Source organism: Fonsecaea erecta (assembly GCF_001651985.1).
Source record: "Fonsecaea erecta strain CBS 125763 chromosome Unknown Scaff12, whole genome shotgun sequence".
Classification (NCBI taxonomy): Eukaryota; Fungi; Ascomycota; class Eurotiomycetes; order Chaetothyriales; family Herpotrichiellaceae; genus Fonsecaea; species Fonsecaea erecta.
The window spans coordinates 389,816-414,779 of record NW_017387255.1 but is presented as its reverse complement, the minus strand read 5'-3'; the positions used below and the strand labels follow the sequence as shown (position 1 = coordinate 414,779).

The 24,964-nt window shown below is 54.2% G+C and overlaps 9 protein-coding genes across 9 annotated transcripts; 4 read left to right on the top strand and 5 right to left on the bottom strand.

Moving 5' to 3' along the window:
* Positions 1-122: 122 nt before the first annotated feature.
* Positions 123-2,664, bottom strand: AYL99_10715 (hypothetical protein; the record flags this gene model as incomplete). The annotated part of the gene is made up of 10 exons (XM_018842221.1): positions 123-253; positions 374-602; positions 673-923; positions 1,048-1,086; positions 1,165-1,233; positions 1,310-1,406; positions 1,481-1,657; positions 1,740-1,843; positions 1,902-1,922; positions 1,986-2,664. The coding sequence occupies 10 exons, from the start codon at positions 2,662-2,664 to the stop codon at positions 123-125; spliced, it is 1,797 nt and encodes a 598-aa protein (XP_018688382.1).
* Positions 2,665-3,323: 659 nt separating this feature from the next.
* Positions 3,324-5,351, top strand: AYL99_10714 (hypothetical protein; the record flags this gene model as incomplete). Its single annotated transcript, XM_018842220.1, has 9 exons — positions 3,324-3,512; positions 3,583-3,723; positions 3,801-4,046; positions 4,121-4,149; positions 4,211-4,289; positions 4,362-4,687; positions 4,753-5,006; positions 5,068-5,147; positions 5,211-5,351. 9 exons carry the CDS (start codon positions 3,324-3,326, stop codon positions 5,349-5,351), a joined length of 1,485 nt encoding a protein of 494 aa, XP_018688381.1.
* Positions 5,352-5,873: 522 nt separating this feature from the next.
* On the bottom strand, positions 5,874-7,090 carry AYL99_10713 (hypothetical protein; the record flags this gene model as incomplete). The annotated part of the gene is made up of 4 exons (XM_018842219.1): positions 5,874-6,149; positions 6,275-6,386; positions 6,442-6,673; positions 6,814-7,090. The coding sequence occupies 4 exons, from the start codon at positions 7,088-7,090 to the stop codon at positions 5,874-5,876; spliced, it is 897 nt and encodes a 298-aa protein (XP_018688380.1).
* A 637-nt stretch (positions 7,091-7,727) lies between these two features.
* AYL99_10712 (hypothetical protein) lies at positions 7,728-12,417 on the top strand (the record flags this gene model as incomplete). Its single annotated transcript, XM_018842218.1, has 5 exons — positions 7,728-9,165; positions 10,000-10,075; positions 10,129-10,384; positions 10,456-11,063; positions 11,139-12,417. The coding sequence occupies 5 exons, from the start codon at positions 7,728-7,730 to the stop codon at positions 12,415-12,417; spliced, it is 3,657 nt and encodes a 1,218-aa protein (XP_018688379.1).
* A 480-nt stretch (positions 12,418-12,897) lies between these two features.
* Positions 12,898-13,674, bottom strand: AYL99_10711 (hypothetical protein; the record flags this gene model as incomplete). The annotated part of the gene is made up of 1 exon (XM_018842217.1): positions 12,898-13,674. The coding sequence occupies one exon, from the start codon at positions 13,672-13,674 to the stop codon at positions 12,898-12,900; it is 777 nt and encodes a 258-aa protein (XP_018688378.1).
* A 907-nt stretch (positions 13,675-14,581) lies between these two features.
* Positions 14,582-16,123, top strand: AYL99_10710 (eukaryotic translation initiation factor 2 subunit gamma; the record flags this gene model as incomplete). Its single annotated transcript, XM_018842216.1, has 1 exon — positions 14,582-16,123. The coding sequence occupies one exon, from the start codon at positions 14,582-14,584 to the stop codon at positions 16,121-16,123; it is 1,542 nt and encodes a 513-aa protein (XP_018688377.1).
* A 1,452-nt stretch (positions 16,124-17,575) lies between these two features.
* AYL99_10709 (hypothetical protein) lies at positions 17,576-20,986 on the bottom strand (the record flags this gene model as incomplete). Its single annotated transcript, XM_018842215.1, has 2 exons — positions 17,576-20,744; positions 20,799-20,986. 2 exons carry the CDS (start codon positions 20,984-20,986, stop codon positions 17,576-17,578), a joined length of 3,357 nt encoding a protein of 1,118 aa, XP_018688376.1.
* Positions 20,987-21,293: 307 nt separating this feature from the next.
* On the bottom strand, positions 21,294-23,147 carry AYL99_10708 (hypothetical protein; the record flags this gene model as incomplete). Its single annotated transcript, XM_018842214.1, has 1 exon — positions 21,294-23,147. One exon carries the CDS (start codon positions 23,145-23,147, stop codon positions 21,294-21,296), a length of 1,854 nt encoding a protein of 617 aa, XP_018688375.1.
* Positions 23,148-23,799: 652 nt separating this feature from the next.
* AYL99_10707 (hypothetical protein) lies at positions 23,800-24,831 on the top strand (the record flags this gene model as incomplete). The annotated part of the gene is made up of 3 exons (XM_018842213.1): positions 23,800-24,330; positions 24,437-24,527; positions 24,617-24,831. The coding sequence occupies 3 exons, from the start codon at positions 23,800-23,802 to the stop codon at positions 24,829-24,831; spliced, it is 837 nt and encodes a 278-aa protein (XP_018688374.1).
* Between the last annotated feature and the right edge of the window lie 133 nt (positions 24,832-24,964).

The window sequence follows — 24,964 nt, the reverse complement described above, 5'->3', positions numbered from 1 at the left end:
TAGCGTCAATACATTAGACACAGAGAGCCCTTTCGACCACGTTGATTTAGCTCTTTGAGGTTGAGCCCGCGGGTCCCTCCGGCCCTGGCCGCCACACAAATTCCCACACAACACAGCGAGGATCAGCACGAGATGCTGTCCTTGTAGATAGGCAACGGCGTGCCCAGGACGGCAGCCTTGACCTGCAGCGCGACGAAGCGTGAGTAGTGTCGCGAGTGACCACACCCGCCGCCGATGTACCACAGTCTCGGATCTGAAGCAACAACCCGCAAAAGGTCAGTTCGTGTCGATTTGTGTCAGAAAGGAGGAGAAGAAGAACGATGCTTGGGACCATAACGGCATGGGGAATGTGATGAGGTAGACATGTACTCACGTCCCGACGGCTTGAACGCCCCCAACAGCTCCCCTTCGTGGTTCAGGCCCCAGAAGTCCTCGACCTGGTCGGCCACCTCGGCGCCCAGCGTCTCGTACACGGTCTGTCGGATGTTGCCCACGAAGCCGGTCGCGTAGACGATCACGTCGGCGTGCAATTCGCTCCCGTCGCTGAACTTTAGGCCATCCTGCGTGTAACAGACTGGGAGGGCGTCGGATTTGATCTTGATCTATTTTCGGGCAGTCAGGACGTGGAAGAGACAGAGAGTAAGTCAGTGAGAGACTGGATGGTCGACGTACCAGACCCTTGGCAATCTTGGCCGACGCGCCCACGTCGACGTAGTGACCTCCCTGCCGCTCGTTGAGGTGGTGGTGCATGTCGCCAAAGCGCTCGACCTTGAATCCTGCGCGTTCCAGCGCGTCGAAGCGTTCGGGCTCGGCCGCCGCCAGGGGGTGCAGCGTCCTTTGGGCGATCTGGCGCGCCACCGACAGGGGGTTGGAGAACTGTATCCGGTCTGCTAGGTCGATGTCGAACGTCTCGTTGTAGAGCCCTTTTGTTGAACAAGTTGATTAGTTAATGAGTTACATTGCTGTCGATCGAGCTTTTGTAGTATGCGATGCTGGCGGTAAAATATATGCTAGGTAGTTGGACGTTTCTGGAGAGAACAAACTCACTGTCTTGGATGAATTTGAAGTACTCGGCAGGGAATACGACTGGGTATTGTATACTCGTGTCAGTGAAGCTTCGTGAAAAGGTGGTTTTTGATAGAAAGTAGACACATTGGGACTTACAAGTTCGACTGCGTTGGATCATCGTCACGGACAGACCGTGAGCGAGCATGTCTTCGGCCATATCATGGGCTTTTCCACATCATCAGCTCTCTCTCTCTCTCTTCCACATAGAGATATATGGGACTGCACGGGAATAGATACTCACCTGTGTTCGCCGTCCCCACGACGATCCCTCTTTTGCCTGTCCAAGCTGCAGCCGATGTATACTCGGACGAGTGGATCACATGGCCTTTGTAATTTTCCTGCAGTGAAAGAGTCAATCTTCGAATTCTCCAAGAAGAGATCCCCCCTATTAAAGGGTGTAACGAGCACGTACTATACCTGGGTAGCGCGGCATGGACGGCACTTGACCCCCCGCGCCCACCGCGAAGATAATGTGGCTCGCCGTGACCTCGACCTCTTCGCCGCCGCCGTTTCGCAGCAGCTTGATTTTCCACCTGTTCTGTGCGGCGTCCCATGAGCCGGAGTGCATCTTCGTCGAGAGCCAGATGTTCTGCACGGTTTCGACGTTGGCAAAGTCAGTGTATATTGCAAATTGTATTGAGGCAGGAGAAGGGACGGAGTATCTTGCTCACAATGCCGTATTTGGATGCCCATTGCTGGTATCCTCTCGCGAGGTCGAACTTGGTCAGGTATAACGGGTATGTCTCGTCGAAGGTCCGTTCGAACGGGAGGTGGACTGTGGTGAGGAGTGAGTGAATGAATATCTTCAAGCAACGGGGCAGGGGGATGTGTACGATAGTGCTTCGTGTTGTGTACTAAGACAGCATATATGTTAGATTCTGTCTCCCGGAAGTCCCAGCAATTTGTTCGAGACTTACGCTTCACCGCATCGTACCGGGTCATCCAGCTGTCTCCCACGCTCCGGTGCTTTTCGACGACAAGGTATTTCACGCCTAGAGCCTGCAGCCGACCGGCCGTAGAGAGTCCGGATTGGCCGCCGCCGACAATGAGGCAGTCGAAGTCGTAGTCGTTGTGTTCTGGTGGTGAGGGTTGATGGCTGCTCTGAGGCGTGGGCGCCTTATCGACGTCTCCATGCCCGCTCAATTGCTCGATGATCGTTCGCAGAACCCAGATCCTCCAGCCAGACTCCGCATCGTGCACCAGGGATATAAAGCCTGAGCACGACGTTGCCGGTTCGCCGTGGGTGTCGAAGGTGAAGCGTGCCTCAACCCAAGACGTCTCGGGATCGAGCTGGACCACCCGCGCCGAGTCTTCGACCAGAGCAAAGTTGCCTGCTTTCAATGCTGTGGTCGTGTCTGCCCAAGCGGCCTCAATTGCCTGCGCAGAGAAGATGGTTCTCAAACTGCCTGTGAGGGCGAGCATGTCGCGCCACAGCGCATCTGGCGTCAAGTGCTCGGCCCGGAGCCTGTCCAGGAACTTCACACATGCTGTCGCCACCGCGAGAGGGTTGACGTCTCTTGGGACATTTCCTGAGGGAAGCGAGCCAGGGAGTTTGGGGAGGACGTTCGTGACGACGTTGGGATACTTGATGGCCATGGCTGAAAGCGGTCTCTGGGCGATGTCCTATGTTCTCCAGCTGCATGTGGTTTCAGAGGCATCCATTATCAACTTTTCGGTCTCGTCTGGTAAGTCTGAAAGTCGGGCTGACAATGGTTGGCCATCCCGAAGACGTGTCGTCGCTCTGGAGACCAACCGGAGGAGCATGCCCGGAGCCAGAGTCCATCCCTCCGGGGGTCCGCGGAAGCCAGGCAATTTGCAAGGCAGGTAGGCTTCGTCTGGTCCTCCGGTCCTCCTTTGACATCCATCTCCCACGGACACCCCCGACATACGAATCGACCCAGGCCTAGAAGCTATATTCTCTTTCCACTGAGATATACACGGCTACTGTCGGCCGCTGTGGAACTCTGGGCACCAACGGCGTCTTTCAAACTTCCTGGCTATCTCTTGACTAGCCCCTTCGCCCAGTCCGGGGCCCCGCCAGCTTCAAGCAATCCCCAGGAAGCAATTCCGCTCAGCAAGCTGGAAGTGTTGACACAAGCGAGGTGCTGGTGAATAGCTTGGCTGGTATTGATTCCATATATGTCGAGGACGGTTTGCCTCCCTTTCCTCGACACAGGCCCTGCTTCTCTTGTGGCAAAGTTTTCCAGAAATTGAGAACCATCCTTTACCCATTCAGTCTCCCGACCAGGCTCACGATGGCTCTTTCAGACAAAGATGCCGCCCAACGCATCAGCACCGAGTTCAAGGCTGATCCTGAGATAGCCCACAAGGCTCCGACAACGGCGGTCCACGAGGAGTATCTCATCGAACGGCATGGGACGTGTGAGCTGGATCCGCTGCCCTCGGCGGACCCCAATGACCCTTTGAATCTGCCGTCGTGGAGAGTATGTTCATGATCATCATCGGAGAACTTTTCCACAAACCAGCTCTGGCTGACCGAGTGATGACCTATAGAAACATGTCCATCTCATGCTCATGGCCTTTCATGGCTTATTCTGCACCTCTAATGCTGGCTCAGTCGTGACGGCCTGCGTGCAATGGGCCGAGCTCTACCACGTCAGCATCCCTGCTTCCACTTACATTGCAACCAGCCAGGTGAGTATCTTGTTTGTCTTTGACATTGGTGCCCCATAAGTGCTAAGACACAATGTCTCTAACACGTGAACGAACAGTTGATTGCACTCGCCGTTGCTCCTCTGGTCTGGATTCCCATTGTCAACCGATGGGGCCGCCTGCCAGCCTTCTTGGTCTCTGCCCTGGGCGCGTCCATGTTCAACATCGCCTGTGCCCAGAGCGGCAGCTATGCGTCCCACATGGTATACCGCATTCTGGTCGGCTTTTTCATTTCCCCGGGCATTACGTTTCCCCAGGGCGTGGTGGTGGAGATGTTCTTTGCCAAACAACGAGCCCAGAAAATGGTCAGTCCCAATCAGTAACTCCTACGTTCCTCTCATAAGGCTTGCGGTGATGCTGAAGATGGTGATGTCCGCAGGGAATCTGGGTGCTCTTTGCAAACTCAGGGTAAGCTGAAGCAATCAACACTGACACGGATCCATTCCTCTGATGCTGACTGTCCTTGTAGCGCGTCCGTAGGTCCCGCGTTGATGGGCTTCCTCATCAAATCCCAGGGCTGGAGATGGGTGTACCGAGTATTCGCCATTGTATGTTCGACATGTCCCGAGCCCTGCTCATCCTCAAAGGAGTCAACAACTAACAAGTTTCTGTAACCAAAGTTGGAATTTACGCTGTTTGCCCTCTATTACCTCTTCAGTCCGGAGACGCTCTACCGGCCCAATGTCAACAACTCCCCGTCACCGCAGCGGAGTTGGTGGCTGAGATTCGCCCGGCGGATCGACCCGACTCCGATCCGGATGTTCGAATTCATTGAGCCACTCTGGCTCTTGAGACACTGGAATATCCTGGTGGTGAACATCGCGTACTCGGTGGCTCACAATTTCGTCCTGACGCTCCTCCTTGTGGAAATGTCCACCTTGTACGAGCCACTCTTCAATCTGGGCCCTCAGCAGGCTGGATTGAACTACTTCGCATTGCTTGTTGGGTGAGTCGAAATCCGCGTCCCCCAGCTTCGTGCTGATACTGATGCTGATGCTCTCGCGATGACAGTTCGCTCCTTGGTGAACAGCTCGGGGGTCCGTTCAGTGACTGGCTCCGTAACCGTCAGCTCCGACGAACCAAGCGGAACGTCCCTGAGGACAGGCTCTGGGTGTCTCACCTGGGCATCCAGTTGATCATTGTCGGCATCGTGGTGTTCTTCGTCGAGATCGCCAACGCTTCCGGCCACTGGAACATCAGACCGGATATTGGCGTGGGCATTGCAGCATTCGGAGTCCAGATCGTCGCCACCGTCCTCGTTACATGTGAGTGTGATTTTCCACCATCTGGTCTGGATAATGTACCACTGACACCGACCGACGACAGATTGTTCCGATAGTTTGCCGCGCCACGAATCCGCCTCGTTGGGTGTCGTGATCAATTTCACCAAACTGGTCTGGGGCTTTGTATGTTCACCTCCATTGGACCTGACCACATCTCGAGCATGATAGCTGACCTGCTGAAAACAGGCAAGTCCCTTCTGGTACCCCGTCATGATCGACTCCGTTGGTCTGAAGGGGTCTGCCGGTGTCGTCACGGGTGTCACTGTTGCTTTCGCCATGCTTCCGCTCGTGGCTCTCCAGATCTGGGGACGATACAAGAGGAACTAGGCCCGTATTGCCTTTTGAAGCGAACAGATAACGCTCGCGGGGGCTTAAGCATCTGGGGACGGAAATAGGAAATGGACGATTACAGGGGTCCTTGAATTGGATAACCAGAAGAAGATATTGAAGATTCGGGGGAGACACTAGTAAGTCAAAATGGGTGACAATTGTAGGCTCGAGAGTGGACATTTCTAGACGTCTAGGAACAAAATTAAACCGCTCAAACTGTCGATTCCAGTTGATACCATTTAGAGATGATGGCCTACGTGCAAATATCGGGGCATTTTCATCACTGGGAGAGTTTGAGGAATCAAGTCTTTCACCTCTCTCTCACATAGTTGTTAGATAGGGTCCGCTCGAGGAGCTGTTACGAAGAATCTGCCCCCTAGAGCTTGCACTTACGGCCTCTGCCTTAAGGGAGATGTCAAGGTCGAAGAAAGGCATTAAAATGTCTTGGATTTGACCCCCTATAGCAGTTCACGATGACATGACATTGACCCTCAATATCTCTTCCCGAGTCTAGTTTTGTCACTCATACTTGATGCCATGGACCAACGTCCCAATCGGCCCGAACGAGATCTCTATTCTGTCTCCCGTCTTCAAATGCTGCGGTGGCTTCATGGCGAACCCGACCCCCGAACATGTCCCGGTCAGGATGATGCTCCCCGCCTGGAGCGTGTTGCCTTGGCTCAAGAAGGCGATGAGCTGCGGCACGTTGAAGACGAAGTCGTCGGTGTTGCCGTTCTGGCGAAGCTCGCCGTTCACGTAAGTTTTGAGCGGCAGTGCGTGCGGGTTGGGAATCACCTGTGGGGACAATGGTCAGACAAGAAAGGCACTTAGATATGCTCGTGGGATGCTCTATAAACGATCGAGGATCAGGGAGAGAGGAGGACGCAAGGGGAGAAGAGTAATAATATATCGTCAATCACCTTGGTCGAAGCGATACACGGGCCCATGGGACAAAACCCGTCGAAGCTCTTCGCAAAGGTCATCTGCGGCGGTGGCCACGTTCCCACCAGGTCAGGATCCGATTGCCATTTCCTGGGTAGTCCACAGTCAGCACAGCACAGATCGGAATGAGTGTTTCCAGACTCACCTCGCCGACATGTCGTCCGCCGCCGTGTAGCCCAGGACATAGTCCATGGCGTCTTCGACCCTGATGTCCTTGCCCTCTTTGCCAATCACAATTGCCAGCTCGGCCTCGTAGTCGGCTTGCCCGTCCTGGATCAGCTTCGGGATGGGGATGTCGTCGCCGTAGCCAGCCACGGCGTTGGGGAACTTGGCGAAGAGCAGCGGGTTTCGGGGGATTTCCATCTTCATTTCCTTGACTTTGTGACAGTCACGCCCACGTCGGTCAGCGCCAATACCCGCACTGCGGCCTATGAAAGGGGATGGGACAGGGATAAAGGAGGCGACGAAGGAAAAGGCAAGGCAAGGCAAAGCCTCTTCTCTTCTGTTTGTGTCTTACGATGCGATCGGTAATTCCCGCCAATGCACCTCAACGCCGGCACCATGTCTCTTGTCAATGGCCCCAGTAGCTTCTTTACTTTTACCACTTTGTCAGTGACTTTGCAGTCGGGGGACAATGGGTTTCCCTCAATGAGCTTTGCGGTCAGACTCTGGGCATTCTTGGGGTCTCCAACGTCAAAATCCGCTGAAGGAACCACTGCGTCGCCAAAATGGATGTCATCGTCTTCGGCGCTGACGAACCGGATCAGCCGCGACCAGGGGACTTCGACGGGCATTTTCTCTCTCTTTTGTAAGACTGGCCGGTCAATAGACACTCAAAGTTGTTGTGATATACCAAGAATGTTCACGGTGGAGGGCCTTTATTTCCTGGTGAAGGGTTGTTCGGAGTCAACATATTGCAATCAATCCAAGGTAATGGGGTGGTTCGCGTCCGGCATAATCCCACATGGTCAGCATTGGAGCTCCCGCCCGTCACGCCCATCCAGAGATACATTCTCCAAGCTCCAAACGTTGGTGGCAAAGAGACCGAGCAGTGCGTTGAATCTCGTCCCGAGGATCTTGGAAGGGATTGAGTTGGAGGTTGATGGCTTCGGACGTTTTAACGTATCGTCCGCGGACCCGTTGCAAAAGCACGGCGTGGAAGATGCGCTCCGATTCGCCATCTTTTGTCCTTGTAGAAATCAGTCTATATCTCCGGTTACCGCGGAGGAAGTTAGTGTTTCTCAACGGCCCACGACATCTCCCATAGAAGGTTGGGAGCGGAAAATAACCCGTCTACAGATCCAGCGTTGTCCCCTGGAATGTCGTCCCTGGAAGTCTAATTTCCAGATGGTAGTGTAGACGAAGAGCTATTACTATGCAGAAGAGATACAATTTCAGAAATTAAGGAGACCCCAAATAGACCATTTGGAGATGGGATCAATGCTTGAAGATTTGAGCAAGCCCATTGATGTCATTGTTGTTGGATCCGGGGTTGCTGGCGTCTCGGCCGCCATCGAGGCAGCAGTCCAAGGGTCAGAGGTGGTCGTTCTCGAGGCTCAAAGCAATCTGGGAGGAGCTTCCATAATCAGTGGAGGAGCATGCTGTTTTGTTGGCACCTCGCTCCAACAGGAACAGAAAGTCCAAGATTCCGTCGAGCTGGCACTTTCCGACTGGGTCACGTTCGGAGGCCCGACCGCAGACATTGCCTGGGCACGCAAATACCTCGAACACAGCCGCGTCGACGTGTGCGAATGGCTGGAGAATATGGGCGTGCGCTGGACAACGCTGATGCAGCCCGAAGGCAACAGCGTGCCACGGTGGCATCTCCCTGAGGGCTGGGGCCGGGCGATCATGTCAAGGTTGATCGAACGGGCAAAGGCTCTCGGGGTCAATTTCAAGACTCGTGCTTGTGTGAGACGGTTGATCGTCGAGAACGAGACCGTGAATGGGGTCGACGTTCTATTCAATGGTGCTCTGCACACGCTCCTTGCGGCAAATGTCATTGTAACCACAGGAGGCTTCTCGGGGAACATGGCCAAAGTGATGGATTGGGCTCCCTGCTTGCGAAGCGTCTCACGAGTTCTCAGTGGAGGCTCCGTCGCGGCCAAAGGGCTGGGACATGACATGCTCTTCAGAGATGCTGGAGCCGATCTGGTCTGCTTAGATCATATCTGGGTGTATCCGGTCGGTACACCAGACCCGACTGACCCCGAAGGGAAGCGGGGGCTGGGAGTGCGAGGTTTTCGAACGGACATTTGGCTGAATAGCGAGGGGCGGCGATTCCACAACGAACATCTCAAGGGACCTCGCTCGGGAACGCCAGCCTTGCTATCCCAGCCCGATCAGACATTGTGGGCGATTTTCCCGCAATCCGATATCGACAACCTAGAAATCATCAACAATCCGGAATTCTTTCCACCACCTCTTGCTGGACACACGCCCGCAGCGGTGAAGAGTTTCTGGGCCGATTCAGCACACGCCTGGCTGGCCAAGGATATTGGTGAATTGTGCCAGGCTACTGGACTACCAGTCGACAATGCGCGCGAAGCCATTGATGCGTTCAATGCCGATATCATTGCCGGTCGATCGCAGGATTCCCGATTCGGTCGTCCTCTCGCTGGTCTCGTACCTCTGACAGAGAATCTTGCAGCTATCCAGCTATACCCGATGGCGCAAAAGACTTTTGGCGGCGTGCGCACGGATCTGGAGTGCCGAGTGCTCAACCAGTCGAACAGGCCGATATCCGGACTTTACGCTGCGGGGGAAGTAGCAGGGATGGCGGGAGGATGCATCAATGGACGGGCTGCGCTTGAGGGGACAATGTACGGACCCTGCGTCTACTCGGGCCGAGTTGCTGGGAAAGCTATAGGTCCGAGGTATGATCAACTGAATTCAAGTACTAGGGGTTCTACGTGAACAAATGGGGGGCACCTCGGTGAGCTTTGTTGTCACGTCCGCGGAGGTCCGCGGAGGTCTCGAAATTTAGGTTCAAGCCGTCTCTCCTACGAGTTTATAGCCCAAGCTAGTGAATGAGGACCCGCGATATCGTCTATGATGAGATTGTCACTGATGGTCTAGGTCGGTCAGCAGAAGAACAGAAGAGAAGGAGGAGTGCAGCCAAACAGCATCTTCACCTGTCCAAGTATGACAAGGCTCACATGGCTACTTCGGGACTGCCCAATCGGGTTAGCAGCACCCGAGGCTCCACCACAGTATCCAGTATGTATGGGGTAACTGGGGCCCCTCGCACTAATCCTACCACACTTCCTCCTGTCTCGCGTAAAAGAGGGTCTACCCCGCGCTCTTTGGCCCTGTTGTGATGGTCGCACGGTTGCTGCCACAGTCGGTCGCCTCCACAGGGTGTTCTTCTAGATTTTTTACTTAAGCCTTCATTCTATGAAATTCACGCTCCTCAGCGGCCCAATGCCACAGCGATGAAGAGGACATGGGAGGCTTCTGGTCATCAGAGACCGAAAGCTTCTCGTCGACAAGATCCAGTGTCGTGCCAGTTTTGTCGGAGCAAGAAGCTGAGATGTGATCGACTGACGCCTTGCTCTAATTGTTCCTCGAGACACATTCCGTGTGTCTCAGCTCTCGAAGGTCAGTACAATTTCATTGCAATCGAGTCAAGCCCGTCAAGGGTGGTGCGGGCACAGTCTGCTTTCAACACGCTTTCTCCCTTCTGGTCTGACACTGCGAGTAGGCTCCCTCCGTACAGCGACGCAGCCAGAAAGTACGATCGAAAGACCGCCCTCGGACGGTGGTGCTCTGCCTTCCAGGTGTGTTGTCCCTGGCGTTAGAGAGTGTGCCTTTGCTAAAGTTCTGAGGGCAGTGAGCATGACCTTGCTGAGCGCGTACGGAGGCTCGAACAAGCTCTGCTAGCAAGGGGAGATCAAGCGCCGCCCCGTCAAGACAGTGCGACTCGACGAAGCGACTGGGAATCGTCTACCTCAGACGGTCGAAATCCCGTTCGAGTGCAGGACCAAACAAACCATGAGGCTGACCTTCAGCAAGACCAGGAGATCGTTGAACATCCTGCGTCTGGCACAGAGGTCAGGCTTCAGGCTCAGGAATTGCTTGTGAACTCGGTATAGCTTCTCATCATTGTTTACAGTAGAGACTGCACATCAATCACTGATTCATTTATCGCGGGAAGTAGAACGAATACTTACTCCTGGGCACTGCACCTCAGTACGAACCATTACCTGTCGCAGAGCTGGTTCAAATTTTGCCCAATCGCACCAACGCGAGAAGACTCTTTGGATTCTACGTGGACAACATAAACTGGGACCAACACATCATTCATGTCCCTACCACATCCCGCCACCTAGAGCTCATATACGATCAGCTCTCTGAGGGCATAAAACCGGAGGGCGTTCGGGTAGCTCTCATTGCAGCAATATTTGCAGTGGCGGCATATTTCTGGCCCGATTCACCCCCTTCAGAACCAACATTACATGATGCGAAGAGTTGTTGCCGGAAGTGGATTCTCCTGATCCAGCATGTCCTAGTCGAGTCCAACCATCTGAGCTTCCCCACGCTCGAAACACTCCAAGCAAAGATGCTTCTCACGCACTTTCTGCCGATATTTCCGCTCACGACCGGACGCAGAAGCCAACAAACCCAGCTGGTCAATGCGGCACACATGCTTCAAATTCATCTCGTTGACTCTCCTCGTGAGCGAGCCCTTCGTGGGAAGGGTACCCAGGACCTGATCGATCTGGAGGTCAAGCGAAGGGTGTGGTGGAATATCGTGGCGGGCGACTGGTACATATGAACACCTCTCCCCAGGAAACACAGTGTAATAGCCTTTTCCGGAGGCTTTTTGACTGACAATGCTAGGATGTTGTCATTCATGACCGGGCCTCAGCAAGGCACGTACATCGTACACCCCGATCAGATGAACGTCGAGTTTCCGAGCAATGTCGACGACAAAGATATCACGGCTGAGGGGAACTACGACGAACCCGTCCTCGGCTCGCCGACCGAAATGACTTTCACCATCGCGAAGATCCGCGTCAGCACCGTAATCCGTGAGCTCATAGATACGGCTAATAAAGCCAAGGTGAACGTTGACGAGCTCGACTATGAGCAGATTTTGGTGTTTGACAAGAAGTTGAACGACGTCTATGACTCGCTGCCACCGTATTTCCGATACGAGGACGCAAGTCGACCGTACGTCCAGGAGATCTACAACGCGCGCCCGTATCTCGAACGACAGCGAAACTTTCTGTTGTTTGGACTCTACATCCGGCTTTCGCTGCTCCATCGTCCGTTCCTGACCCGCTCCTACAAGGAGCCGCGGTACCGCTATAGCCGGATGGTGTGTCTCCGGTCGGCACGCATTGTGATCGACCTCCACAAAGCCATGAGAGAAGTCAGTTCCGGACGCATGTGGCTCGTCATGTACCATGTTTTCGTCGCCACCACCACGTTGGTCATGGACTATGCCTGCCAACGAGACGACCCACAAGCGGCGACGGAACGCAAGCAGGAAATCCTCAATTGTTACCGGATCCTCGAGGCGGGAGAGGAGCGAGATCCGGAAGTGAAGGAAGGCCTGGCTACGCTCAAGCGTATCACCAACGAGTGGAGGATGAGGAGTGATTCGGCGCTATATGCCTCAATGGCGAGAAGGCTGCCGGACGAGGTGCCTCTTATGGCCTCGACTCAACCCCGACCGAGACCAGAAATACACCCGCAGTCTCAACCTCACACACAGGGTCATTCCCACCACCCAACCCATTCAGCAAGCCTGACGCTGAGCGGCAAAAGAACGACAGCGGCAACGGCAACACCTACGATGAGACCGCCGACCACTACCACCACGACGCGCGACCCATATCTTTTCGGAGCATCCGACGCAACACATAACACCGATATGACGACCCTGCTCTCCGACCGGTCCACGTGGTCCATCGACACGACGCCGCCACGCTATATCGGGCCCGAAGCCCCTCAGAACGGGACGGAAATAGAAGCCGGCCTGGGGTCCGGGTGTCCACCTATCCCGGACCTGTGGTTCCCACACTTTGACGCGGACTTGGACCCGACGAACAATCTGCAGTGGGAATCGCTGTTCCGGGACCTGGACAATCAACAGACCCGGCTCGGTCTTTGATGGAGTCTTGGGGGTATATGTAATGGTACTGGCACAGACGAGGAAAGAAGCAGAAGACTCCAATATCCCGTGGCAGGCAGGTATAGTTACGGGACGAAGACGGTGTGGGGGCCGATGGTGATATCTGCGAACATGTACCACTATGATACACAACGGTTTTCAGAGTTGTCACGATGGTAGTGCAATAAAAACACCTAGTTTCTCGGTATGCCTTATTCGCAGTTTACTATGCCTTAGAGGGACCTAGTACAACCCGAGAGACATCGACAATGTCCTCCGTCCAATAGGGAGAAAAGGCGTGACCGAGAAGAATACGGTAGCTCATTCTATTCGCTATGTAACGCAGAGCATACCTGTTCCGGGGTTCATTATCCTTTCCACGACGAGGCCGTGAACCTTTGAACGTGATGTGGAGAGAAAATACTTCCAAAGAGTGCGGACAGAAGGTGGAGAGGTGCTGATTGGCAGATGTCTGACGTTTCATACCGCCTTCACCACACCGCCATCGATCCTCACTGCCGAGCCGGTCATCCAGCGCGCGGTCGGCGACAGTAAATAGGCGACGAGCTCGGCGATTTCTTCAGGCTTGCCGAATCGGGGGATGCCCATGGACTTGAGCAGGTTCGCCTTGGCCTCCTCCAAGGGGATGTCCTTTTGGCGAGCAAATTCCGTGGCCATGGTCACCAGCCGCTCGGTCTCGACAGGCCCGGGCAGGATGGTGTTGACTTGCACGCCGTCCTCGAGGCCGCGGTCGGCAAACGCCTTCGACAGCGCATTGACCGCGGAATTGACCACCGCAACCGCCGCGTTGCCTGCCTTGGGCGCCTCGGCCGCCACGCCGGACATGAAGAGCACCGCGCCCTTAGCGGCCTTCAGGTGCGGCCACGCCTCGAGGGTCAGGCGCCGCGCGCCGTGCAGCTTCAGGTTAAACCCGTCGTCCCACTGCTCGTCGGTCAATTTGAACAGGTCGATCGGCTTGACGGAGCCGGCGTTGTTGAAGAGCGCATCGATGCGCCCAAACTTGTCGATCGTGGCTGCCACCACGGCCTTCGCCGACGCTGCCACAGAGAGGTCCGCTGGGATGGTGAGGGTCTTCGCCCCTGCGGCTTCCACCTTCGCCGCGACCTCTGCTAGCAGCGACTCGTTGCGGGCAACCAGGACGATGGTTGAGTATATCTGGGCGAGCCGGATCGCAGACGCCGCACCTAGGCCCTGGCTCGCGCCAGTTATGATGGCCACGGTCTGAGCTTGAGCCATTGTTCAAGGGGTCAGAAAAGAACCTCCTTTTAGGGGGTCAGTAAAGAAAGCTTATCAAAGTTGGGAGAGTAGCCGGATTGCAAGATGCCTCTGTCAGAGGTCGGCAGGCAGGAGAACAAGAAGGATATCACTATGATAAGAACAAAGAACGAGGAGGGGCAGAATGAGAAGGAGGAGGAGGTGATGGTGGTGGTGTTTGTTCAGACACCTCTTATGTCGTCTGGATGCTCGGCAAATGACAAGTCGGTGCTCCCCGGCTTTTCCCCGTTCGTCGTGTCATCAATAGCCAATGATACCATTGCAGGAAGATGCAATGATATGCTCGGCTGTTAGGCACTGGACCGTCGGAGTTGGCCAGTGCTCGATACAGCAGCTCGTTACTCGTAGCGAGAACTCGTTCGAGATGACAGGCATCCTACCATTGTAAAGGGGGTGAAGCCATTACGTAGAGCGGCTAGATATGGGATGGCAAGGCTGTCGCGCATCTATCAGGCTGCACCGAATTCGAAGGGTTTCAGGGACATTCTGTAATAAGCATTCCTGAAAGATTGTCGGCACTACGATCGTGTATGTATTTCGTGCTTGGTGTCTACCAGATCTTTTGAGAATTGAAAGATATGCTTGAGGTGCCGGGGGTGCCAGAGAGCATAGGGCGGCGTCACCCTCGTCCCAAAGCGGAGTGCAACTCTTGGCATCAGGAACTGAATTTTGTTGTGTATTTCTCGCCCTCGTCGTCACCCCGCAGTGTCAACTGAGTCACACCAGTCGCCTCCCAGATCTATCCTGAGAAACTAGAAGACTCCCTCAGATCTTCGTAATTGAACACAGCTTTGTGTCGACAAGTCATCAGCGCCACCTTTTTGACAGAAATTCTGAGACCCAACAGACTACTCACTCCACCGCAATCATGGCTACCAACGGCGACTTGCCCTCCGACGACGAGTTTTCCCAGCCTGGCACACCTCCTGGTGATGAGAACGATGTCGACGACATTGAGGAGACCAACCAGCCACCCAAATCTGCCCTGAAAAAGAGCACCACTGCAGCGATCCCCGAACCACAAGTTCCTCGCCCCGTCCTGCCTGAACAACCCGATCCGAAAGACCTCGATGTCTCGACACTTACTCCTCTATCGCCCGAAATCATTTGCCGGCAAGCCACCATCAATATTGGCACGATAGGCCATGTGGCTCACGGCAAGTCGACCGTCGTCAAAGCCATCTCGGGCGTCCAGACTGTCCGATTTAAAAATGAATTAGAACGAAACATCACCATCAAGTTGGGTTATGCCAACGCCAAGATCTACAAGTGCGACAATCCCGAGTGTCCCAGACCGACATGCTACAAATCCTACAAGTCCGAAAAGGAGATCGACCCTCCGTGTGAAAGAGAAGGCTGCGGTGGCACATACCGACTTCTCCGGCACGTTTCGTTTGTCGATTGCCCCGGGCACGATATTCTCATGAGCACCATGTTATCAGGCGCCGCCGTCATGGACGCTGCATTGCTTCTGATAGCAGGAAACGAAAGCTGTCCCCAGCCACAGACCTCGGAACATCTTGCCGCCATCGAGATCATGAAACTCAACCACATCATCATTCTCCAGAACAAGGTCGACCTGATGCGAGAAGAGGGCGCACAAGCACATTACGAGTCGATTCTGAAATTCATCAAAGGTACTGTTGCGGACGGGTCCCCGATCATCCCGATCTCGGCACAGTTGAAATACAACATCGACGCCATCAATGAGTATCTTGTCACCAAAATCCCGGTCCCTGTGCGAAACTTCAGCGCGGCGCCACACATGATTGTCATTCGATCATTCGATGTGAACAAGCCCGGTGCTGAGATTGAGGATCTCAAGGGTGGTGTTGCGGGTGGTTCCATTCTCACTGGCGTCCTCAAACTCGGCGACGAAATTGAGATCCGTCCAGGCATTATCACGAAGGATGCGACGGGCCAAACTGTCTGCCGCCCTATCATGTCCCGCGTGGTGAGCTTGTTCGCCGAACACAATGATCTCAAATTCGCCGTGCCTGGAGGCCTCATCGGTGTGGGCACACGGGTTGACCCGACACTGTGCAGAGCAGACCGTCTTGTCGGCCACGTGCTGGGTTTGAAGGGTCAGCTTCCAGAAATCTACATGGAACTGGAGGTTAACTACTTCTTGCTCCGGCGTCTGTTGGGTGTCAAGACTGCGGACGGCAAGCAAGCTAAGGTGGCCAAGCTGGCAAAGAACGAAGTACTGATGGTGAACATCGGGTCGACGGCGACGGGTGCCAAGGTCATGGGCGTGAAGGCTGATGCGGCCAAGCTGACTTTGACTAATCCAGCCTGTACGGCCATCGGGGAAAAGATTGCGCTGAGTCGGAGAATCGAGAAGCACTGGCGATTGATTGGATGGGCAAATATCGTGGCAGGGAATACCATCGAACCGGAGTCCTCTTAGGATGAGACTCTAAGGTGAGATTACCACCATGTGAGGGCGGAGAGATGTGCGAGAAGGGCTCAGTACGGGGAAAGACGAGGCAGGTCTAGGGACAGACGAAATCATCTCCCACTCTCTGGGGAACGGGATCAGACTGCAGCCACAAACAAGGCTTGGGTACAGGCGGGACAAATTTGAAGCTTGACATGTTGGACGGCAGTTGCTCTGATACGAATGAGATGGAACGGCACAACGACCGCAGATATTGATGAACCTGAACGACACACCTGCGAGAAGCAGAGGGCTGGGTCTTTGGTGTTTCTCACGTCCCCTCTGGCCGGGGCCACACAGGCATGATATGATGTCTTGTACGATGAAACGATCCGTCATCAACAATGCATCGGAAGCAAATGACAGAGGTGACACAAAGACAAGATGCGTGACGAAGAGATATTCCGAAGAATAAAAGCGACAAACCCCCTCCCTTTATCATGGTCCCTTCCACCAAAGTGCCAGTCAGTGTCCGGGTCCATACCAGCCAGCCAGCCCTTGCAGATGTCCTACTGCTGGTGGAAAGGATCGACCCAGGTGTCATCAAAGGCCACCGAGGGCTATATAATCTTCGCTCGAGAATGCTGTTTTTACTCTCTTTCTTTCTTTCCTTCCTTTCCCTCCCTGCTTGCTTGAACCGGACGCGGGGCCAGCGATGGAAGGAAATTCGAGGGACGGGAACGGGAACGGGGAGCCGAATGAATCGCATCGAAATAAATCGACACGTGGACTTGGTTGGGACTGGAGACTGGGAACCTGGCATCTGGCATCTGGCATCTGGCCCCGGGGGTGAAGACGTGCGTCTCTCATGCAAGTGGAAGTGGACGGTGGCTAGAATTCGAATTCAAATTGAATTGAGTAACGACGACGGCGCATTCATTACGTACCTTATGTATGTATTTAGGGAAACAGCAACGAGCAAGAGAGAGAGAAAAAGAGAGAGAAATAGAAATAGAAATATGAAAACCACCAAACCTTCATACAGTAGGTATCCATAAGAGGACCAGAATATTACGGTAGCGGGTCACTTGTAGTGCCGTAAGATCGACCAACACAACTCTCTCTCTCTCTCTCGTTCACCACAACTGGGGGGAGTGGAAGGGAAACCGAGTCTCCACGACATAGATGGAGGAAGACGCAGAAGGGAGAGGACGGATAGGCTGTAAAGATAGAAAAGGGGGAAAAAAAGACGATTTTTGTATATATATGTACACAGCTCAGCTCAACTCAACTTAACTCAACTAAGCTTCTTTCCATAATGATATTCCAACTACGCACCGGAGGGGACTGACTGTGCGCGTCGAACAAGACGCTGTCCAGTTCCAGTCTCGAGTTCAGCAAATTTCCTCGACCAAGATGCTCGCTGCTCGCGATGCCAGGCACAAGTGCTCCACCAGCCCAAAGCCTTCAGCATATTCGAATCTACAATTCGTCATCCTCACCACTGTCTTCCCTGCTGTCACTGTTATCGTCATCGTCATCGTCCTCGCTCTCATGCCGCTTCCTGGCACCAGGTCGACCCAACAGCAATCCCTTCGTATGACTCGTTCTGTTCCCGCTGGTGGCTTTCTTTCCTACTTCCTCTGACGACGCCGACGAGGTCGAGGGCTCATCATCGGCAATTTTCTTCTTGCTATCGTCCGGACCAGTCTTGCGGGTCCCTGCAACGACCTTGACCTCTTCTTCTTCGTCGTCGTCTTCGCTTTCGTCGCTCTCCTCGTCATCCTCGTCATCATCGACATTGAACACGGACGGCCCCTGCTTTTGCTTCGCCGCGTTTACATGAGAGAGCACGCTGTTCGGTGCAGCCTTGTTTGCTTGGTTCGCGCTGCGGACTACCTCACGGAGATCGACCAAGCGCTTAACCGTTTCTAGCGTAGGTTTTCGCGGTTGAGGAGTTTTGGCCGGTGTCTTTCCTACCTTCGAGTCGGTCTTTGCGCTCGGTGCTGGTGTAGACCTCCTCGTCACAGAGCTCGTGGTTTTCTCTGTCGATTGCGGGGGGCCACTTTGTTTGGGCGTCTTACCGACCGCTGACGATTTTACAGAAGGGCTTTTTGCGGGTGTTTTGGCAGGCGTCTTTGGCGCCACTTTGGATTCTGCGATTTGCACTTTGGAAAAGTTCGTGCTCGAGGAGTCTCGCCGTGCCGAGTCTGCTTTCCCTGAGCCAGGCTGTTTTGTCCCGTGTTTCGGCTCTTCTCTCGTGGTTGTGTCTGTTCCTGTTGTCGTGTGAGCCACAGCCGGTGAGTTATCGCCAGTGGAAGGCCTTTTAGGCGTCTTGCTTTTCGTCAAGGCGACAGTACGTTTCGGTTCAGGGGTGTCGGAGCTCCGTGGATCTGCATTTCTGTCGGCCGACGACTTGTCCGTGTTAGGTTTCTTCTTCGCAGCGGCCTCTTGCTTCCTCTGACCTTCGGCATTCTTTTTCGCCTCGAGTTGTCGCCGCCTCTTCTCTGCTTCATACTGTTCTTTCGTCATGCCTTTGCGGCTTTCCATGATCTTGATCTCCTCGGGGGTTAACCCTGGATGTGCGAACGAGTTTCCCTCTAAGTCGGCCTGTTTGTCATTTCTTTCTCTATCCACTGTGACAGATATTGAAGGCATCGGGTTGTCAGCAGTAGCGATCTCAGAGCCCCAGTTCGGCAGAGTCTTCATAGGTAAGTTGGCACTCCCATAGTCTGGCTGCGAGGCACGAAGAATGGTGGTGGGCGAAGAGTCGGTTGCAACTATCCCTGGACGTGCCGTCGCCACTGCTGGCTTCTCTTGCGACCTTTTGTTCTGGACCCGCTCCGAAGGCGTCGTGGATGTGGCATCTTTCTTTGATGTTGTCGAGCGTGACAACACAGACCCTGGCCCCTCGGAATCTTTCCCTGGCTTATGTACCTTACTCTTTTTCGCTGGTGTTGCCAACGCAGTTTTCTGTTGTGCCCCTGCGACCCTCTTGTTCGCAATGTCCAGGGGTGGCTGGCTCGCTGTCGACTCCCGAAGATTCTGAGATAACTGCTCCCCTGGACTGTCAAGAGTGGGCGTCCCCTGCGATTTCTTAACTCTCTGGCTAGTTTTGGGGGCCTTTTTCGCTGGTTTGTCTGCCTCAACCTTAGCAGAGTGCTCGGCCCTCTGGTTAGGGCCTAGCTGGCTGCCATCCGCGTTGAAGGCGTCTGATTTGCGTTTTCGAACCCTCTTTGCTGCAGGTCGACTCTCGTGAGCCTGTAAATCCTTGGACAAACCCTTAGATTTGGCACTGGAACCATCGCCCTGCGTTCCTGATGTGGCATCTTTGGCATGCGTAGTCTTCGCAACATCCTTGCGGGACGGGGTAGATGTCGCGGCCAACGGTCCATTTTCTTTGTCTTCCCCGTCCATCTGCTCGGGATCTGCGGCACCGTTACCTTCTGTTTCTTTGTACATATTCGGATCTGTCACGCTCGAGGGTTGAGCGTCTCCCGTCTCAGCGTCTTCATAGATACTGTTTTCGAAGTCGACAGGTGAACCAATGTTCATGTTGCCAGAGACAGGCTCAGGTGCTGACGCGGACGGAATCATGGAGTGGCTGTCCCCCAAGATAGACTCAACATCCAAAGCATCGATGGCTTGACTGATGCTGAACCCGGTGTCGCCTTCCTCGTGCTCCCGCGGAGACTGCAGGCTCTCAATATGTGTCAATCTGCCCTTTGACCCTCGATTGCTCAGTTGTGCTTGCCGTGACCGCGGGGACATTTGTGAATCATCGATTTCCGACTCTGGGTAGGCGTATATGTCCCGTCTCTTAAACTTGCTAGCTGATGCAGTTGCCGGCTGCGCAGTGGAATTGGCGGCCTCTTCCGAGCGGCGGATCTGGCGGCTCGTAGAACCTGAAAGTCTTCTGGACGTCTCTGAAGGGGGTGTGATAGGTCCTTGCGAGCGTTTCTGCAGCCGTCCGACGGGATCGATCGATGGCAGGAGACCATTCGATTCACGAGAGTCGCGAGGGCGGGTCAAGCCATTCCTCTGTCTCTTCTTGGACCCAAAGATTGGAGGGCGCTCTGCCAACTCTTCCAGCTCGTCAAGAATCGCTGGAGTGACATTCTGCAGCAGCCTCCGCAGTTCGGGAGACTCTTGTTTAGGCTGGAGGAGCTTCTGCCGCCCTCCCAAGTCTTGGTCTGGATTTGTAAACTGTGTGCCCTCCACTAGTTCAAGTGACCCTTGAACGTCCTCGTGTTCAATCGATGAGATGGGAGTCGGATGCTCTTCCTGCGTGTATGGTATCTCGACTTGTCTGGGTCTCTTGCTCGCAGTCGCCGTCGAAGCGGGCTCATCACTGGCAGGAAACGCACGTTTGCCTAACGAGGAAGGCAGAGCAGGAAATGTGGGAACGGGTGGACGCGAGCTCTCCTCTAGTTGGATGTGGTATACGGGATGGTCCAATTGACTACCGATCGCGACAGATCCTTCGCGCAGGCCCCGACCTTGCTCGAGGATGACCTTGATGGTGACGCGCTGGTCTGAGGCATCGGTACGCGCTTTGCCTTCGTCAAGGAGGAGGTCCGACACGTATGCTCGGGGGTCCAGATCGCAGTCGTCTTCGTTGTCTTTGAGGTATTTGATGGTCGGGAGCTCGCTGTTCCTTGAGTCAGAAGCTGCCGGGCAACATCCAGCAGTGAAATGGACTTACACTTGGTAGCAGCTTTTGTACGCTCTCTGCACCTCGAGAGCTAGAGTTCCGATCTGCCATTTGTACGGTTCGCGCACCACCACGACCAGCCGCTTCTCACCTTTGACGGGTAAATTGGCGGATCCCTGCAGACTTTGGAGGTAGGCGTCTTCTGAGAGGATCCTCGCGGCAACGCGTAACTTGACCATGGCGAAGGCAATGCCCTGCCTGAGCGCATCCAAGGGATCAAGTAGTATGTACCGGCGGAAAAATAAAATGTTTCGTGATGTGAGGAGAGACTGGAAATGCGGAGAAGGCGCCGTCGTCGATCGCGCGATGGGAAGACGCGACCGGCTTCACGGCTTTCTGGCAGGGTCCCTACTATTTGAGTAGATAATGAATGATACGGGGTCGGCGATGGTCATCTGGTCATCTGCTACGTATCTGATAAAGGTCGGGAAGGGGTTCACTTCACGCTCCATCCACTCTGCATTCACATTGTGTTCACTAGTGCCCTCAACTGATGGAGATATTCACTATCTTAATGTCGTCCTCTGGCTTCTCCTTTCGGACTCTGGTGTTTTCAATCTGATGAATCACGTCCAACCCTTTGTACGCCCGTCCAAAAATCGTGTGCTTATTGTCCAGCCAAGGTGTTTTCTCCGTGGTGATGAAGAACTGTGACCCATTTGTGTTTGGTCCAGCATTAGCCATACTCACGGTATATGGCTTGTCGTGCTTGAGGTCGGAAAATTCGTCCTCGAATTCTTTTCCCCAGATGCTTTCACCGCCGGTGCCATCGCCCAGTGGATCTCCGCCTTGGATCATGAATTTTCTGATCACTCGGTGGAAGATTGTGTTGTTGTAATAGCCATTCCTGGCATGGGTGACAAAGTTCTCCACGGTCTTTGGAGCCTTCTCGGGAAACAATCTGATATGGATGTCGCCGTAGGTGGTATGCAGGACTGCAGATGTGCCTGATTGTGCTTTCTTCTCTTCCTTCTTCTTTCCGGAGATGACTCGCGGTTTCTCGTTCTGCACATCGCGAGTCGCCTTGGTAATCTCTTCGTCGTTTGTGAACATGTAAAACCGGACTTTACCATAAGCCGTCGCAAACAGCATAGGGTCCCGGGCCTCGGCTTCGTTGAGCAGGGGATTGGCACTGGCGGCCATCGACACCGTCACCACCTCCTTCTTCTGGGGAGCGCCCTGATACAAAGCCACGTTCAGAGCTCGAAATGGTTCGTCCTTGCCATACGCTTTCATCACTCGATTAGTGAGGGTGTTGACCACCTTGATACCCAGGAGCGACCCGTACGCGATGAAATGGCCTGATTCGTCAAAAGCGATGTTGATTCTCGACCTGACGGTCGGATTGTCGAGGTCGCGCTCAACTGCCATCCTTCGTCCGAATTCAACCTCATCGAGCTTCTGGAGTGCAGTCCCTGCTTGTTGCATCGAGGTTATGGTCTCCAGCGATTCGTCGTATGACCGATATAGCTTGCCGGAGGCAAAGTCAAAGACTCGAATCTTCCGATCTGGAAATGATATTGTTGCAAACTGGTGGCCCGAGGGCGATATCGTGATACAGCAAGGCGCAGATTTTGCCTTTTTGAAGTCGAAAAGATTGGTCATTGACTTCATCTTGAACACGCTGTTGGGCTTTTCGTAGTTGTCGCCTGGTTGCCAATATTCGATCATGCCGGTTGAGTCAGCCGACACGACGCAGTCAAAGGCCGGATTGTACGCCATGGCAACCACCGGGGCTCTGTGGAGGGAAGACAAAGTCTGCACGGGCGTCTGTGAGTTTCCGGGGTCATCGTAGATCTGTATCTCTTTGCCTCTGGCGACAGCTAACACTGGCGAAGCTCCCCTCCGATGTACCCAACATATACAAGAAGCTGGGCTCTCGAGATTCAAAATAGACAGAAGATCGAAGGTAATGACATCGAAAATCTTGATGGTGCTGTCCTCTTCATCGCCGGCTGTGGCGAAGAAGGCCCCATCAACGCTGACCGAGGAGCTCACTATGCGTCCTTCATGTGCCCGATACTCTTTGGCGAATTCGATCCCGACTGCAATTTTCTTCCAGAACTTGACCACGCCATCGATGGAGGTGGTGATGATGAAATCCGCGGGCGACGGGGCTATCGTCACGGCAAGCAGCTGGTCCTTGTGCATCAACGACTTGGAGTACCTCAGCCCTTTCGGTAAGGCGTCCACGTACAGAGATTCGTACGGGAGCTTCCGCTTCTTTTTCGGGGGGACTGAAGATGGCAAGGCTGGCCCAAAGTCATCGTCGGAGGACTCGCTGTCGGAGTTGGCGCCATCGGCTGACCTGGGGCGTTTGCGGGACTGCGTGTCTGCCATGACTGCCCCTTAGCTGGTTGGGTTGTTCGATAATGTCGTCGTCGCCTTGAGTGAAAATAAGAAAAAACACGTACTTCGGATAAACCTCGTCAATATCCCGGCACTAAGTCTAAAATAGGTATAGCCCCACACATCTCAGGTATGATTGGTCCTATCCTTCGTCCCCAATTGGAAACGATTGTCTACCAGATGTGCACTCGTTATGCTTCTTCTCCTTGACTATTCGCACCTACTCATGGTTAGACTTCTCAGTACTATTCGAAAGAGCGCTGTGCGGCAAAACAATCGCGACAACTTGCGACCCTCGTGGTCGGTGCGATTCCGCTGCTGACTCTCGATGTCCCCAGCAATAACGTCGAACCAACTCATCACCATGCCCCGAATGCTAGCTAACCTGCCGTTTACTCTCAATAAGTCTTTTATTGTGTGGTAAGGATGCAAGGAATCCTGTCCATGGATGCTTTCAACCGGCTCAACGGGCTGCTTGTCCCACCTTTCTTTGTTCCTTTGTCTGACATTTTCATTGCTCGCCGTGTCTGGAGGCCACAGTCGCTCCCAAACCGAACTCGACCTCCAGGGTTCGCTGACTGTCATCATATATCTTTGCTGTTGCAGTGTGCGGTGATCCTAAGGGTCGTTCTATGATAACGAGATGCCTTCACCTCTTCGGTTCCGCTCACCACATCGCCGCGAGAAGGACGCCCCCGTCATTCCGCGGACACCCAAGTCACCTCGTGGGGAATACACTGGGGAACCTGTACCGGAAGAAGGCTCAACCGCTAAGCGCCACCGCTTGAAAACTGTCTTCAGCGTCCTCCTTCTGGCGGCTGCCCTCTCGTGGGCTCTCTTCAGCTATCGGCAGAAGCTCCTCCCCGCATTCCCGTCCCCAGACTGGAAGACCACCAGCACTGGGCGTGTGAACAATTTCAAACCCAAGACATTCGCGCCGCCCTTCGGCGAGGCCCCTTCAGTGTTTACGGATCAATATGAATTCCAGCTCCAAGGGGCCCGAGGCGATCGCGCGTGGCTGCGCATGTTTCCGAAGGGAGACGGAAGAATATCTGTCCGTTATCCGAGGAAGTATGGACTGCCGTCGAGTGCGGCTGCGGTCGATGGAGATGGCCACTCAATTTCGGATACCGAGATATATGATGTCGCTATCGTGAGGCAATTGGAGTGCCTGGTAAGTAGGCTCCCTCGACCGACACCGACATCACCCCGGCTAGAAAGAGGCTGTGCCGTTTGTATCGGATTTGATTGGGCTAACCTCGAATGCTGTGCGTTCTCAGGCATTTATCCGCCAGATATTGATTGACTACGACCACGAACAACACCCTCACGTCCATGAGAGAGCACAAGTCTTTCACTGCCTTGACCACGGTAAGCAATCTCCTCTCTCCACTCCTCCCTCCTCACACCCTTCTTCTGCTCTGTGGCATTTGACTAACGCCGTCCTTCCCCCAAAATAGTCCGACAAGCCCTCCTCTGCGCCGCCGACACGACGCCGGAACCCACGCGTGACGGCGGTGTGGTTTCGTCCCCGAACAGCCCGCATCACTACGTCGGACATCAGAAGACGGTGGGCAATCGCAGCGGGGAGTCCCAGAGCGCGTTGCACTCGTGCAAGAACTGGACGGCGGTGAGGACTTGGATTGAGGAGAACAGAGTGGCGGGAGTTGAATGATAGATTGGGAATCCGGAGGACGGTTAGAATCCTACACTTCAGGATATAGAGGTGGAGTTGGGCACGTCGTGGGGGTTGGCAGAGACCACTTTGAATCATTGAAAAGATCGTCTGCACTGTAAAGTGAGAGTAG